The sequence below is a fragment of the Sodiomyces alkalinus genome (assembly GCF_003711515.1).
Source record: "Sodiomyces alkalinus F11 unplaced genomic scaffold SODALscaffold_11, whole genome shotgun sequence".
NCBI classification, from domain to species: Eukaryota; Fungi; Ascomycota; class Sordariomycetes; order Glomerellales; family Plectosphaerellaceae; genus Sodiomyces; species Sodiomyces alkalinus.
Window position 1 is genome coordinate 875,125 of NW_021167089.1, and position 12,948 is coordinate 888,072.

General features: G+C 48.9%; 2 protein-coding genes across 2 annotated transcripts; one reads left to right on the forward strand and one right to left on the reverse strand.

Moving 5' to 3' along the window:
* Positions 1 to 3,331: 3,331 nt before the first annotated feature.
* SODALDRAFT_381636 (aflatoxin B1 aldehyde reductase member 3) lies at positions 3,332 to 6,842 on the reverse strand (the record flags this gene model as incomplete). Its single annotated transcript, XM_028615179.1, has 5 exons — positions 6,086 to 6,842; positions 5,987 to 6,007; positions 5,190 to 5,863; positions 5,007 to 5,037; positions 3,332 to 3,364 (listed from the first exon to the last, which is right to left on the reverse strand). The coding sequence occupies exons 1-5, from the start codon at positions 6,419 to 6,421 to the stop codon at positions 3,332 to 3,334; spliced, it is 1,095 nt and encodes a 364-aa protein (XP_028463281.1). The 5' UTR covers positions 6,422 to 6,842.
* Positions 6,843 to 7,227: 385 nt separating this feature from the next.
* Positions 7,228 to 10,132, forward strand: SODALDRAFT_328830 (apses-domain-containing protein). The gene is made up of 3 exons (XM_028610782.1): positions 7,228 to 7,500; positions 7,722 to 8,088; positions 8,151 to 10,132. Exons 1-3 carry the CDS (start codon positions 7,441 to 7,443, stop codon positions 9,734 to 9,736), a joined length of 2,013 nt encoding a protein of 670 aa, XP_028463282.1. The 5' UTR covers positions 7,228 to 7,440; the 3' UTR covers positions 9,737 to 10,132.
* The last annotated feature ends 2,816 nt before the right edge of the window (positions 10,133 to 12,948 follow it).

Genomic DNA, 12,948 nt, shown 5'->3' on the forward strand with positions numbered 1-12,948 from the left:
TATTAATGAGTAACGGCCTTCTTCCTTTCGTAAGACTTAGTCTTATCGAGTATACTAATTAGCCGTTTAGTCGCTATTATTACTATTATTAGTTATTATAAGTGTAAATAGCGGTTAGGTTCGTATTTGCCTCGATATTATAGTAGGAAAAAGAAGAAGAAGAGGAGGGATACCGCTAGGAAGCTTGCCCTTTATACTCGAGGGATCAAGCGATTAAGGGGGGCTATAAGCCTTATTACTGCTATAAATTATAAAGACGGCTATTTAGTTAAAGCAGTTATAAAGGGGCCTTTACCTGCTACGGCCTAAGGGAGGGGTAATTCACTATTTCCCCTTTTAGATCCCTTATTTCTAAATCACGGCTATACCTATAACTAAACAACATAGGAGCTATTTCGTCTAATCTTTTCGACTAATTAGAGCCCGGATTTTAACGTCTTTTTCCTAATCGGGAACCTTCCCGTCGGGTTAAAGAAGTCACTATCGCAGTAACTAAGGCACGCCTCCTTTAACTAACCGAAAAGACTCCTTTATAGGTAGTAGCTAAGTAGTAACGCCTACTATAAAGGAACCCTCGAAAAGAAGGCTATCACGGAAGAAAGCACTTTCGAGCTTATTAAAGGAGGATAAATACCCCTTAACCTTAAGGTCTAAGGATCTCTTTTCCTCTCTTTTCTACTCTTTAGTTTTCGACTAGCCTTTACCCTCGGATATCACCCGTAACTACTAACCTCTATTTCGTAAGTAACGACTTTTTCTTTTTCTTTTTAACTCCCTTTAACGCCCCTAGATCTAATCAGGCTAACTAGCCGTAGTTTATACTCACGGTGGCTTTTATTTCCCCTTAGCACCCCTTTTCCCCCTCTCGTTATATACGTTACTACCGCTATAACTAACTATTAGGCTATAGCCCCTATAGGGAACTTACTTAAGCGCTATATTCACCCTAAGGCGCGCGCCGTTATTAATTCTCGTACTAGAGGTCGTATAGAATACGTCCTTAAGAAGAGTAGATAGGCTTTTCCCTCGATAGGTCTCCCTTACCACCTATTCGACGTATCCGATAACGACCCCCTCTTCTTTAAATTTACGGCAGGTAGTATAAAGGACTAGTAAGTAATTTAATAGCTCCTAGGATCTATAGAGGGAGAGTATATAGGCGGAGAAGTTATAGATAATATAACCCCGTTAACCTCCTTAGTAAAGATTCGTGGAGATAGTATTATAGCCGCCCGTATAGCCTTACTAGCTACGTAAAGAGTGCATATTAACCTCTCTAAGGGTAAGTAGTTAGAAAAGTCCACTATAAAAGACCTAATCAGGGTAATAATCACTAGATAGATCGGGGATACTAGGCCTAAGGCCTAGATTAATAATATTAACTCGTAGGGCTATAACGCTAAGAAGAAGAGGTTTAACTATCTAGACGTGAGCGAGAGAAATCTTTTTAGAATCGTAACGTCCTGGCTAATTCCCTTTATATACTATATTAGAGGTAACCACTTTATTAGCCTGATCTTAGACTAGAAGACGTGGGTTATATACGTATACGATAGTATATAGCACGACGGAGGAGCTAAGAAGCGTCTATTAAAGAGATTCCGAGGAGCTATAAGTTAGCTACGGTATATTAAAGCCCCTAAGGAGGCTATAGATAGCCTAGTCAGGAAGTTTTATATTATTCTAGGCCCTTAATAGAAGGACGAGTATTTATATGGCCTATTCGTTAGTAAATAGATTCGTTACGTTATTTAGGAGGGGTATTTATTCCCTGCCTTATCCCGGCTATACCGGCTATAAGATAGCCGCTATTACGTTAACGATATAACTAGCTATACTAGGCATATTAGATATAGCTAGTTAAGTTACGCAGGCGAACTCTTCGGCTTCGGCCACTAACCTAAGCTTAAACTAGCTTCCGAGCAGTCCACCCTATCCCCTAACCCCGCTCCCACTACCGCTCCCGTCGCTACTCCCTCTTAATCATCCGTCTAAAATAACTAGTTTCACGCCTATTAATAAGAAGTAGAAGTCTATTAACCCGCCTAAGGGTCCGAAGACTCCGAAGGCTCCTAAGACGCCCCTGCCTACTAAGTCGAAGTCCTCTTCCCCTAATTAAGGGGTAACTAAAGGACTAGCACTTAGCGAGGATAATAGGGATATATTCCCGGAACTAGGCAATCTCGAGCTTACCACCCGTAAGGCTAAGGAGGTCGGTAAGGGTACTCCCTCGACTATTAAGCCCACACCTATAGCCTCGCCTAAAGCCCCTAAGGTTTATATCTTTAAGGGTTCCCCTAATCAGAAGATGACTAAGCCTAAGAAGCAGATATAGCAGCCGCAGCCCGCTCTAGTCAAGATTAGCTTAGCCACTAATTACTACACGTATAAGAGAGAAGACCTCGTTAAGTTTTCCACGAGGATGGATATATAGAGTAAGTGGGAGAAGGACCGAGTATACTAGGACCGCGGTCTGGAAATTTCCCGTAGCCTGCTATTCTATAGGCTAATCGAGATAAGGAACGTGCCGTTTAGACCGAGTAACAATAGCCGGGAGGATTAGGTCTAGTCGTTTAATAACTCCTACAGAGCCGTTTTACAGGATACCGCTACTAATAGTAGTGAGTATCTTCCGCTATCGCGAGTAGTGGAGTAAGGAGGCTAGCATCGTTATAATACCGCTATTAAGTAGGAGGCAGATAAAGCTACCGCTAATCAGGAGGCTAAAAAGACTAATAAGCCGGACTACGTGGTCGGGGGAAGGACTTTACGAAAGCGTAAATAAAGGCATATATAGAGGATTAGATAAAGAACGTCTTAAGGATATAGCCGATAAAGATAGTGAGGGAATAGTATATACGGAGGAACTAGAACTAAGAGAATCCCTAACTTAGTATACGTGGAGGACGGGGTGATTAGAGGAACGAGGGTATATAATAGCTTTTTACTTGGTTTATTTACTTATATCTGCTTATTTTTAGAAGTTATCTACGTTACGAGGGCGCGAACGAGATAACTAGGGCCGTATTATAACCGCGCAGATACGGCTTTAGAGTGGTTTAGCAGGTAGTCACGTGACCCCCTTTTCAAGGCTACGGGGTCCACCTCCTATATATATATTAAGAACAGGCGCTGGATATCCCTATCGAGGGACCACTATATAATTATTATCCTCTTTTATAATTACTTATTCCACGTTTAAGGTATCTTTCTAGCTTAACTTACGTTACCCTAATCAGAATAGTGACTACCGACCTACTTCTTCGCTAAAGGTTATAGCGGTGTTAGTTATGTTTTGGTTATATATCGTGGTTTCGCTGGACTAACCTCTTTATCTGATCTTTGTCTTGACGATCTGGTGCCACTACGTCTTCATCCAGTTACAGTGTGTATCCCTTCTTCCTGCGTGCCTTATTAATATTTAGGCACTTCTATAGAGGCTAATAGTTATATTTACTCCTCTTCTTATTACGGTAGTCGTAAAGCCACTCTTTCTTTTACTATAGAGAGGACTGCTAATTATCTTACTATCCCGATTATACCCGCTAATCCTTACCTTCTTTATCCTTACCTAGGAAGGTTACCATATAAAAGGATACTACGGTAGGCTTCTTATCGAGTCGGTGCGGGTAGCGGCGACGAAGCTATATCGTATATTCCTCTATAATAGATTGAATTAAGGGTAAGTCTTCCTCTTCTAACCGGATAAACTATATAAAACGTCCTTCTAACTACTCTAGTACTACGTAGCCGATAGCGTTAAAGAAGCCGTCTATCTATTATTCCTTAGTATTATATTCTCGAACTTTATACGTCTTAGCATCGCGGTATAGCTTTATAAAGTCTTTTAGCTAGCGCTTATAGGGTATACGCCTAACGTTTTAGAGGTATTTATCCTAGCGTCTCTTAATTAGTGACTTCTAGGCGGTATTTATTAGCTTAAGGTGCGTCTTAAGGGTATATAGGATATCCTTAACTTCTTTTTTACCGGCGTACTAATCCTTTGAGGCAGGGCTATCCGTTTTCGCGATATAGTCGTGGAGTGCTTAAATCCCCCTCTTTTTAGCCTTATACCGATCCTTTTCCACCTACTAGATCTTAAATAGTATATCCTAATTAGTGGTGTTACGTTCTTCGGCTATAGTAGGAGGTTATAGTGGATCGGTTCGAATACGGCGCTTAGGCTGTTTAGCCTTTTTAAGGTCGGGATTAACGAGGTCGGCGATATCGTGGGAGTGCGCGATAGTTATCACGGCTTTAATCTAAGGCCTCTAGTCTTTCGGAGAGGTAAGCGTTACGAGGCCTATAATAGGCACTGCTACCGTGGAAGCTATCGTTATACTAATAAAAAGCAGTGGAATAGAATAAACGAAAAGGTTAATTAACTATACTAAATGCTTTAAACGGTGGTGCGATAAAAACGATAAAACGATTAAATAAAACTAAAGTAAGCGGACATTACTAATAATACTAAACTACCCGCTATAGACTTAAGGCTAATTTAATAGTCTAGAAGCTATAGGATCGATCGGAATAGCTTTGTTTATTAGAACGCCAGGCTTATAACTATCAGAATATAAATAAGGTACGCGGAATTATATATTATTTATCTAAGTGAAGTTTGTGATACTTCACGGGAATGTCTAACTATACGGAAAAAGCAGGGGAAATAAGGGTGGATATATAGGACCGAGGTACTCCACACGTCTGATACTATGTGGTTTGTCACACCCCGATAAGGTGGCTGTGGCATCTGACAACAACGTAACAGGAAATACCTACCTCCCTACCTGGTGCTCGACTCGCATCAGTGGATGGCCAAGGCGTACGGAAAACCGTACTTGGTACCCACGCACCGATTGATAATAATGTATTCCTAGATAATTACTGAGTACCTTATCTACCCATATCTACACATCAGAGGAAAAGCCAAGTCAACCCGCTCGCAGCCATACGGTTACATTCCAATCGCACGTGGGAAATGCCAAGTACCTTATGCTACACACCATCCCCGGGGCAAGGCACTGTGATTCCTGCCTGTGGTGTTGGAGTTGATGCAAATGTTTGTCGGTGTGACCGACTAAGGTACTTCGTACATGCAGTCAATCCTCCGTGGCATCCTAGCATCTTTCCCCCCTGCCCCGGCCCCGCCTCCCATTGCTCAGGCTCATTTAGCTCCGGCACCGAACAAAGCCTCCCGCGTGTCGTAGGTATATGACAGATCCAGGTGCCAGTAATTGGTGGTGTCCGCCCTCGCAATGTACCAAGCTTCGTCCAGCGCCTGCACGACCTCATCCGGCAACGGACCCTTCTCGAGATGATCGAGGTTCACCTCGAGCTGCGAGACGCTCGAAACCCCGATCAGAATCCCGTCGTTGCCGTCTTTGATCTTGAGCCTCGAGTGATGCACCGTCCACCGTAGCGCCGTCTCGATGACACTAAGCCCGTGCTTTTCCACGGCCGCTTCGACCGTCTGCAACGCCCTGAACGTGCTGTCCCGGAAATACCGCTTGCGGTAGTTGGCCCCCATTGGGTTCACGTCCGAGAACCGTCCTTCCGTCGGTACGATGTCTTGGGACTTGATCTTGCCCGAGAACAGGCCGCCCGCGAGGGGGTTGTACACCACGATATCCAAGCCGTACCGACGGCACGCGGGGATCAGTTCGGCTTCGATGTTGCGCGTGATCGCGTTGTACATGGCTTGGTATACCGTCGGACGGACCCAGCCGTTGTACTTGCACGTCAACACCACCTCGGCCACTTCGAATGCCGTAAAGTTGCTCAACCCGAAAGTGACGAACTTGCCGGCCTTGTGGAGCTTGTCTATCGCCTCGAGCGTTTCGGCGAAGGGCGTTGCGCGGTCCTGATCACCTCTGCGTCAGCTACGACTTCGTTGTCTTTCTTTCCGGGCTTCGTCGATCCTCCCTCCCTTGGCTGGCGCCAGGGCATTCAGGAGGTGGTCGTTCGAAGGAAACTATTCACGTACCGCTGCATGGAGATATAGGATCTGTCCAGTGCACCCATGTTAACAAGATTCGTCTCTCCAGGAATACAGAGCCACATGGCCGTGGCTCGTTTAACTTACATCAACACAGTCGGTCCCGAGTTCTTTCAAGCTTGTCTCAACTGAGTCTAGCACCTTATCGGCAGCATACGTCCCGGGTTCGGCTGGATATTGAACCTTGGTGGCCAAGGTCAACCCCCTCTCCTTCCACTTCGCTTCCCGGGTGAAAGCCTCCTGCTGTTTCCCAACATACATCCGCGCCGTATCGACTTCGTTATAGCCACGAGCCTGGAAGACATCAAGGGCCTTGTTGAATGTATTCAGATCAGTGATGCGAGCGCCTTGGTTCTCATTGGGCCCGAAAGTCATGAGACCCAAGATGATGCGGTCTTTCGGGTTCTGTGCGATGAGAGGCATGTTGGACGTTTGTTTACTTTCTTTCTTTGTTTTCGTTCTTCTTGGCCGGCGTAATAGTAGACGTGAAGGAAGGTGGAAGGGAAGGAGGGACACACAAGTACCTCAGGTTCTTTTATCTAAGTAGGTGAGGACAAGAAGAATCGAAATGTGGGACACAGTCCAATGGTTCGAACAGCTTCTTATGTGCATCTCTCGTTTCTCCATGAGGAAAACCTTCTAAGCCCCGCAAACCCCGGTCGACGAATCCTCTAACTCCGATGTCGAACCCCTCATTTACGAACAACACGACGATGCGTACAATACTGAGAACCCCCGCCTTGTCGCCCTTGGAGAGTCCCAGGGGGCTGGGATTGATGACCCGACTATCGGATCTCGCGCTGGCGTGCTCTGTCGTGCCAAAGACGTCATTAGACCTCATCATATGGAAGCCGGACTTGTTGATTAGTAGCGTCAAGTATGTACATAGTGTCCAGAGGTTGACTGCATCGGGAAAGACTCGGAATTCGTGCTTCGTACATCAGTATCGGGACGACGTTCCTCCGGATATCGGGATGTTCTCTGTACTCGCTGGATACATAGGTACCTACGTGACATCGTGGAATCATGGGGAGCTTACATACTCCGAATGAAAGTCATGTGACATTACCCTTCTGAATCCGCACAAACTCCGTAGTACCTTATAGAGGTATTTCTTAGGTGGCTGCCTCAGGACCACGTGCCTTAAAGCGCTTTTCGCGTAGTACCTTCCTTTAAAGCGCGTCGTTCACCACCCTTGTTCGCGTCACTAACGTGCCAACTAGGAATCTCGCAATTTCCAATAACCTCCATCACATTGTGGTGGAGTATCTCAGATCCAGCCTGCTAAATATTATCGCCAAACTAATTTGCTAAAGTATTATTCACGATTTCGTTACAGTAACACTATCGGACTATTTTCAGAGGGGTGTTCATGCACCAGCATCACCGACGTGATTTCTATAACAGCTTCAGACGGGTCCTCTCCCTCTGTGCTCTTGAAGATGGTCAAGGACAATGCACAACCTCCGCAGCCTGGTATCTATAGTGCCACGTACAGTGGCGTAAGTCTTCCGCTCTCCAATTATCTGATATTCCGGCCCTCCAAAGGAAGGCATCCCAACAGCCTACTCCAAGCCCTTAGGTCTCTTTGACTTAAAGACCACGATAGACTGAACCAAGTTCCTATTGGTCGTCGACAAGCCGGTGCTGCCTGCCTATGCTGAGCACCATTAAAGGCTTCTTTCTCCTGGTGCCTGAAGTGCTAACTCTCCTCCTTGTGCAGATTCCCGTCTACGAGTTCCAGTTCGGAGATGACTTGAAGGAGCATATCATGCGCCGGCGGGAAGATAACTGGGTTAATGCCACACATATCCTGAAAGCCGCAGGCTTTGACAAGCCAGCACGAACCCGAATCCTCGAGCGAGAGGTCCAGAAAGACACACACGAGAAAATCCAAGGAGGATATGGAAAATACCAAGGGACCTGGATTCCTCTCGAGCAAGGTATCCAGCTAGCCCAGCGGAACAATGTATTTGACCGGATACGCCCCATCTTCGACTTTACACCTGGTTCGAAAACTCCGCCGCCTGCTCCCCGCCATGCGAGCAAACCCAAGGCACCGAGAAAACCAGCCGTGCCTAAATGGCCTGGTTCGTCCTCCCGTTGCGTTGACATCTTACATGGGCACATGTTTGGCTGACCGACCCCTAAGCAGCTGCTGCCGTTGCCGCGCAAGAAGACGTGGATGCTGGTGACTCCGTTATGAATGAGGATGATACCCCAGATAATCTCACTGTGGCATCCGCCTCGCACATGGCCGAAGAAGACCATTTCGACATGTCCCACATCTCCTCCACTGGTCACCGTAAGCGGAAGCGGGAAGAAGCCATTCAGGACATGACCCAACAGCAGCACTCGGTATACGGGGATGAGCTCTTAGATTATTTCCTCCTCTCGAGGAATGAGAAGCCAGCACTTCGACCAGAGCCGCCTCCGAATTTCCAGCCCGACTGGATCATCGACTCGGAGGACCATACGGCGCTCCACTGGGCAGCGGCGATGGGCGATATTGAAGTCATCAAGCAGCTGAAACGCTTCGGCGCTAATCTCGCCGTCCAGAACGTCCGTGGTGAGACACCACTCATGCGGGCTGTTCACTTCACGAACTGCTACGAGAAGGAAACCTTTCCCCAGGTCCTTCGGGAGCTGTTCGAGACGGTCAGCCTGCGGGATCACAGGGGTGCGACCGTTATCCATCATGCGACAGTCATGAGGAATGGCCGTGTCACCAGCCACCCGTGCTCCAGGTATTATCTGGATCTCATCCTGAACAAGCTCCAGGAGGCGGCCGATCCCATGTTCGTGCAAAACCTCATCGACACCCAAGACCACGATGGCAACACGGCGCTCCATCTCGCTGCCGGGAGGAACGCGCGGAAGTGTATTCGAGCCCTGCTGGGGAGGAACGCATCCACGGATATGCCTAATCAGGATGGCGTATATACCGAGGACATGATCCAACAGTTAAACGGGGTCCGGAAGGAGCTGCATCGATCCTCGTCCCCGTTCGCACCTGACACGCGCTCGGAAAGAGAACACACCGGCGTCGCGGTGAACAACGACCGTGCCAGGAAGGCGTTTGGCTTTGCGGTGTATGATTCCGATGCCGCAAACGTTATCCAGGACCGCATTGCGCCCCTCGTTTCGCAGAGCCTACACGAACTCTCCGCGACGTTCGACGAGGAGCTGCACGAGAAAGAAGCGGCCGAGAAGGACGCACGCCGCCTCCTGAACAACACGCAGAACGAGCTCAACTCCATCCGCCAGGAAATTGCCATGCTCGAGGGCCAACTCGAGCCCGACAACGTGGCCTCCAAGGTCATGGCCGAGGCCAATCTGGCTAAGCACCAGGTCATGTCGCTCATCACGCGCCAGAACAGGCTGCACGTGCATGAATCCGTCGACGCGGAACTGAGCCAGCTCAATGGCGACGTCGAGGAGGGTTCCTACGAGGAGCGCCTGGCTCTCGCGCGTCAGCTCCATGCGGCGGTACAGGAACAGCGCCAGGCGGAGGCCGAGTACGTCGACGCTCTGGGCATGGTGGGAACGGGCGAGAACATCGACAAATATCGTCGGCTGCTTAAGAAGTGCCTCGACCCTAGAGATGCCGACACACTCGACAGCAACCTTGACAGCCTCGTGGAGATGATGGAGGAGGACCGCGACGTGGGGGTTGATATGGATGGCGTCGAAGCCAAGTCCGTGGATGTTGGGATGAGTCTCAACCTTCACATGTGAAGACGTCCTGTTGTAGCGTATGTTACCACGGGGCCGTTATAGGCTTCTACCTGCGCTCGGATTCGATGTCTTGGGCGCAATTTCTTTCGTCTCATCTCTTGTTTATCTCTTTATGGCCTGTTGACATACATCAGCCGGAGCAGAGGGTCTTATTCCCCGCGCCGGGTGGGGGTGGGGGGCAGCGAAGGTCGCTTATTTGTGTTTGGGCATCGCCAACGCCTCCGGGCCTATAAGGAGGAGCTGCGTTATACCATACGAACGGCAGGAGGGTTATTTTTTTTCAGGCGTTGTGGCTTAGCGAATGGCGGACGGCGTGGGGCTGGTGGCCTAGCATTGACTGACCTGAATAGATCTATACCTTTGATGGTACCCATGAAAATATTGGGATGCGAACCAGCTTTGACTCTTACCTTATGCTTCTGCTCCAGCTCATGTCACATTACTAAGGCCATCGGAAGGTCAACCTCCCCTCCCCCTCCCCAACCTTGACTTTTTTCTTCTTCTTTTTTTCTCGCTCTGTGCGCCTGATCACTTCGCACTCACATCATACGACCCAGCTGACTCTGCCAACCCAGTATATTGTCTACGGTACCAAGTCCGGTGTAAGTCAACCATTGGCTGGGGCCTCTGTAGCCAAAGAGAAAGCTTGCTGACGACGTCGATATAGAATATATTCACTATATCCAGTCACGTTGCTGTTCCACTTCATATAACCCTTCCACTCCACTCTTGTGGCCAGGTTCCGGGCGAAGACGTTCTTGGCGGGACACCACTTCTCGCACAGGACTGGACGACCTGGGTTGGCTGCAGACCGTTCTCATGACCACATGGGCTAACAGAGCTTGCACGTAGGAAGTAAGTACCAGCAGCGAGTAAGTACCAGCAGCAAGTGGAGACCTCATGCACGATTAGTTATTGGTGGCTTGGTCTAGGGGCTACAACGTACTGATGGAACGGTGGTCAGATCAGGCGCCTGTCATCCCGTCCAATCGACCGGTGAAGAAGTCCTAGTGAAGGACGTCTCAGGTTGAAAAGCTGGCTGGGGAAGTTCGATCGAGATAACTTGGCCGGGAAGTCACCACATCTGCATCCTGTGTCTCAGATGCACATGGACGGATCAGCTCGATGAATAAGAAAGGTTCTGTTCAAGGGTGGCCAATGCCTAGCAACGCACTGGACCGCCTCTTGTTGTGCTGGAAGAACAATTTTTATCTGGGCAGTTTTGTACCCAAGCAAGCGCCCAGTCTCTAGAAGAACTCGAGAAGTCGGGTGGTGGAGACGAAAGTTCTTGGCCAAGATGATCTGATCGGTCTGAACGGTCCAGTTTTTGATTGCCGGGTGGTCATCTGGGGGTTAGTCTTGACAGCTTAAGGTAGATTGGACCAACAGGGCAAAGTCCTCCGTATCAAGTGGAAGCATAGGGCTCACAGGTCAACCTTTCCAAGTTGAATAAGATGGGCTCACGGAAGCCCGATAATTTGCACGCCAGCTGAATGCCAGTTCCACCAGACCAGCCCATCATGACTGTGGAACAACGTAGCTCGGGCTGGACCAAGCAGGCGGGACAAGTTGACGCCTGACTGTGGCCAACCAAGGTCTATCAGGCTGGATGCGAGATCGATATGAATGCGTACACGGACGGATACTTCGTAGGTGTTTGGGGGGTGGGATTGGACGGACTGCGGCTGATGGAACCCGGACCTAACAATGCGGAGGTCCAGGTAGCTAAGGCATGTTAAGTCGTTCATAGCGCGAGCATGCCGCGCATGACGTACCTTGCTCAGCGGTCCTTGGTTCGAGGCAATGATCTAATAGGTGGCAGGTTAGCAGCAGGCTTTGGCTTGCCTAACGGACAGCACTTTACGAGGTCAAAGTGCAGCTGGAATCAAGCAGCATGACAGCACGGGATGTGGGAGATCCAGTAAAGCAGGAGGCGGCAAAGCAACAGAGCATGCGCCAGGTGCCGGGGAAAAGGGACTCGAACTCCACATAGACTAGACGTGCCGTGCTTTTCGTACCCCTTGTTGTACTAAGCCACCCGAGCTGCAGGAAGCACGGCATTTTTGAAGTGGCACCGGAGCAATTGCCTCTTGAAAATGAGACATCGGGTGGTCGAATTTCTCGTGAAGTGGGGGGATTTAGAAGTCTCTTGCTTTTGTTGATGGACTCAGAAACCTGAGGGACCTACATGTACCGGTAATGATGATGATAAGTCAGCATGGACCATGGTGTCCCAGACGGTTTACGCCGGGTGATCTGGACCTTGCGGGGGATGGACTTTTGACGGGGGGCTTCAGCTGAGAAGTGTCCCGAGCAAAATGCGGGAAACGGTGGATCCCTAGGGACTAATATCGCGAACACGAAAAAGGGCGACATGGAAATTGTCCTGTTAACACAGCTATCAGGCTATCGCACGCGGCCGATGAGGCGCGGTCGTGTCAAGTCTGGGCAGTGGCAATGTTTACACGTAACAAACGAGTCGTTCAAGGCCGTGATGAGTCGGTGATTGTCAGCGAAAAGGAAAAGGACGCGTGCCTTCAGGGCGAATTTCAGGATGCGATGGAGAAGGGTGTGAGAAACGATGCAAGAGGGGGCCAAGCAGAGGCATCTGAAACCCCAGTCCCGAATCCGAATGTCCCGTCGGGCTTAATTGGGCCTGACGCGAATGGGTGGGAGATCGTCAAGGGCCGATCTTTCGGATTCGAGGCTTGTCACTGATCTTCAGAATCCCAGCAAAAAAACGTCAACGACACGGTCCCCTTCGTTGTCGTAATGGGGAAGGCGAATTGAAGGCGCAAGAGCTTTTGGGTCGAGTTTCTACTTTCCTCCTTTGCGTGACGGACTCGTGGAACTGTGCAACTCCAGAGCAGGAATAGGCTGTCCTGTGGAGCTCGGAGACTACACTAGACTTCAATATTTAGATAGGGTATTATGTGCCCGTTGAGCTTCGGTTTGCTCAGTTCAGTTAGCTATTCGTATCATGTTGTTTGTTTCCTGTGTTTGTTTCCTGTGCCTCTGCCTATAATAAGCAACCCGGAAATATTCCAGGCGCAATATACAAGGGGCGGGGTTCACCGCTGACAACTTCAAATCGAACTCGCTGAAAGAATCTAAAGTGAGACTTGCCTTACCATATATGGATTGGTTCCGTGCCAATCATGCAGGACGTGGGTCCCGAAGTCGCACTCCCCTGGGGTGTTCTTTTCCAGAAT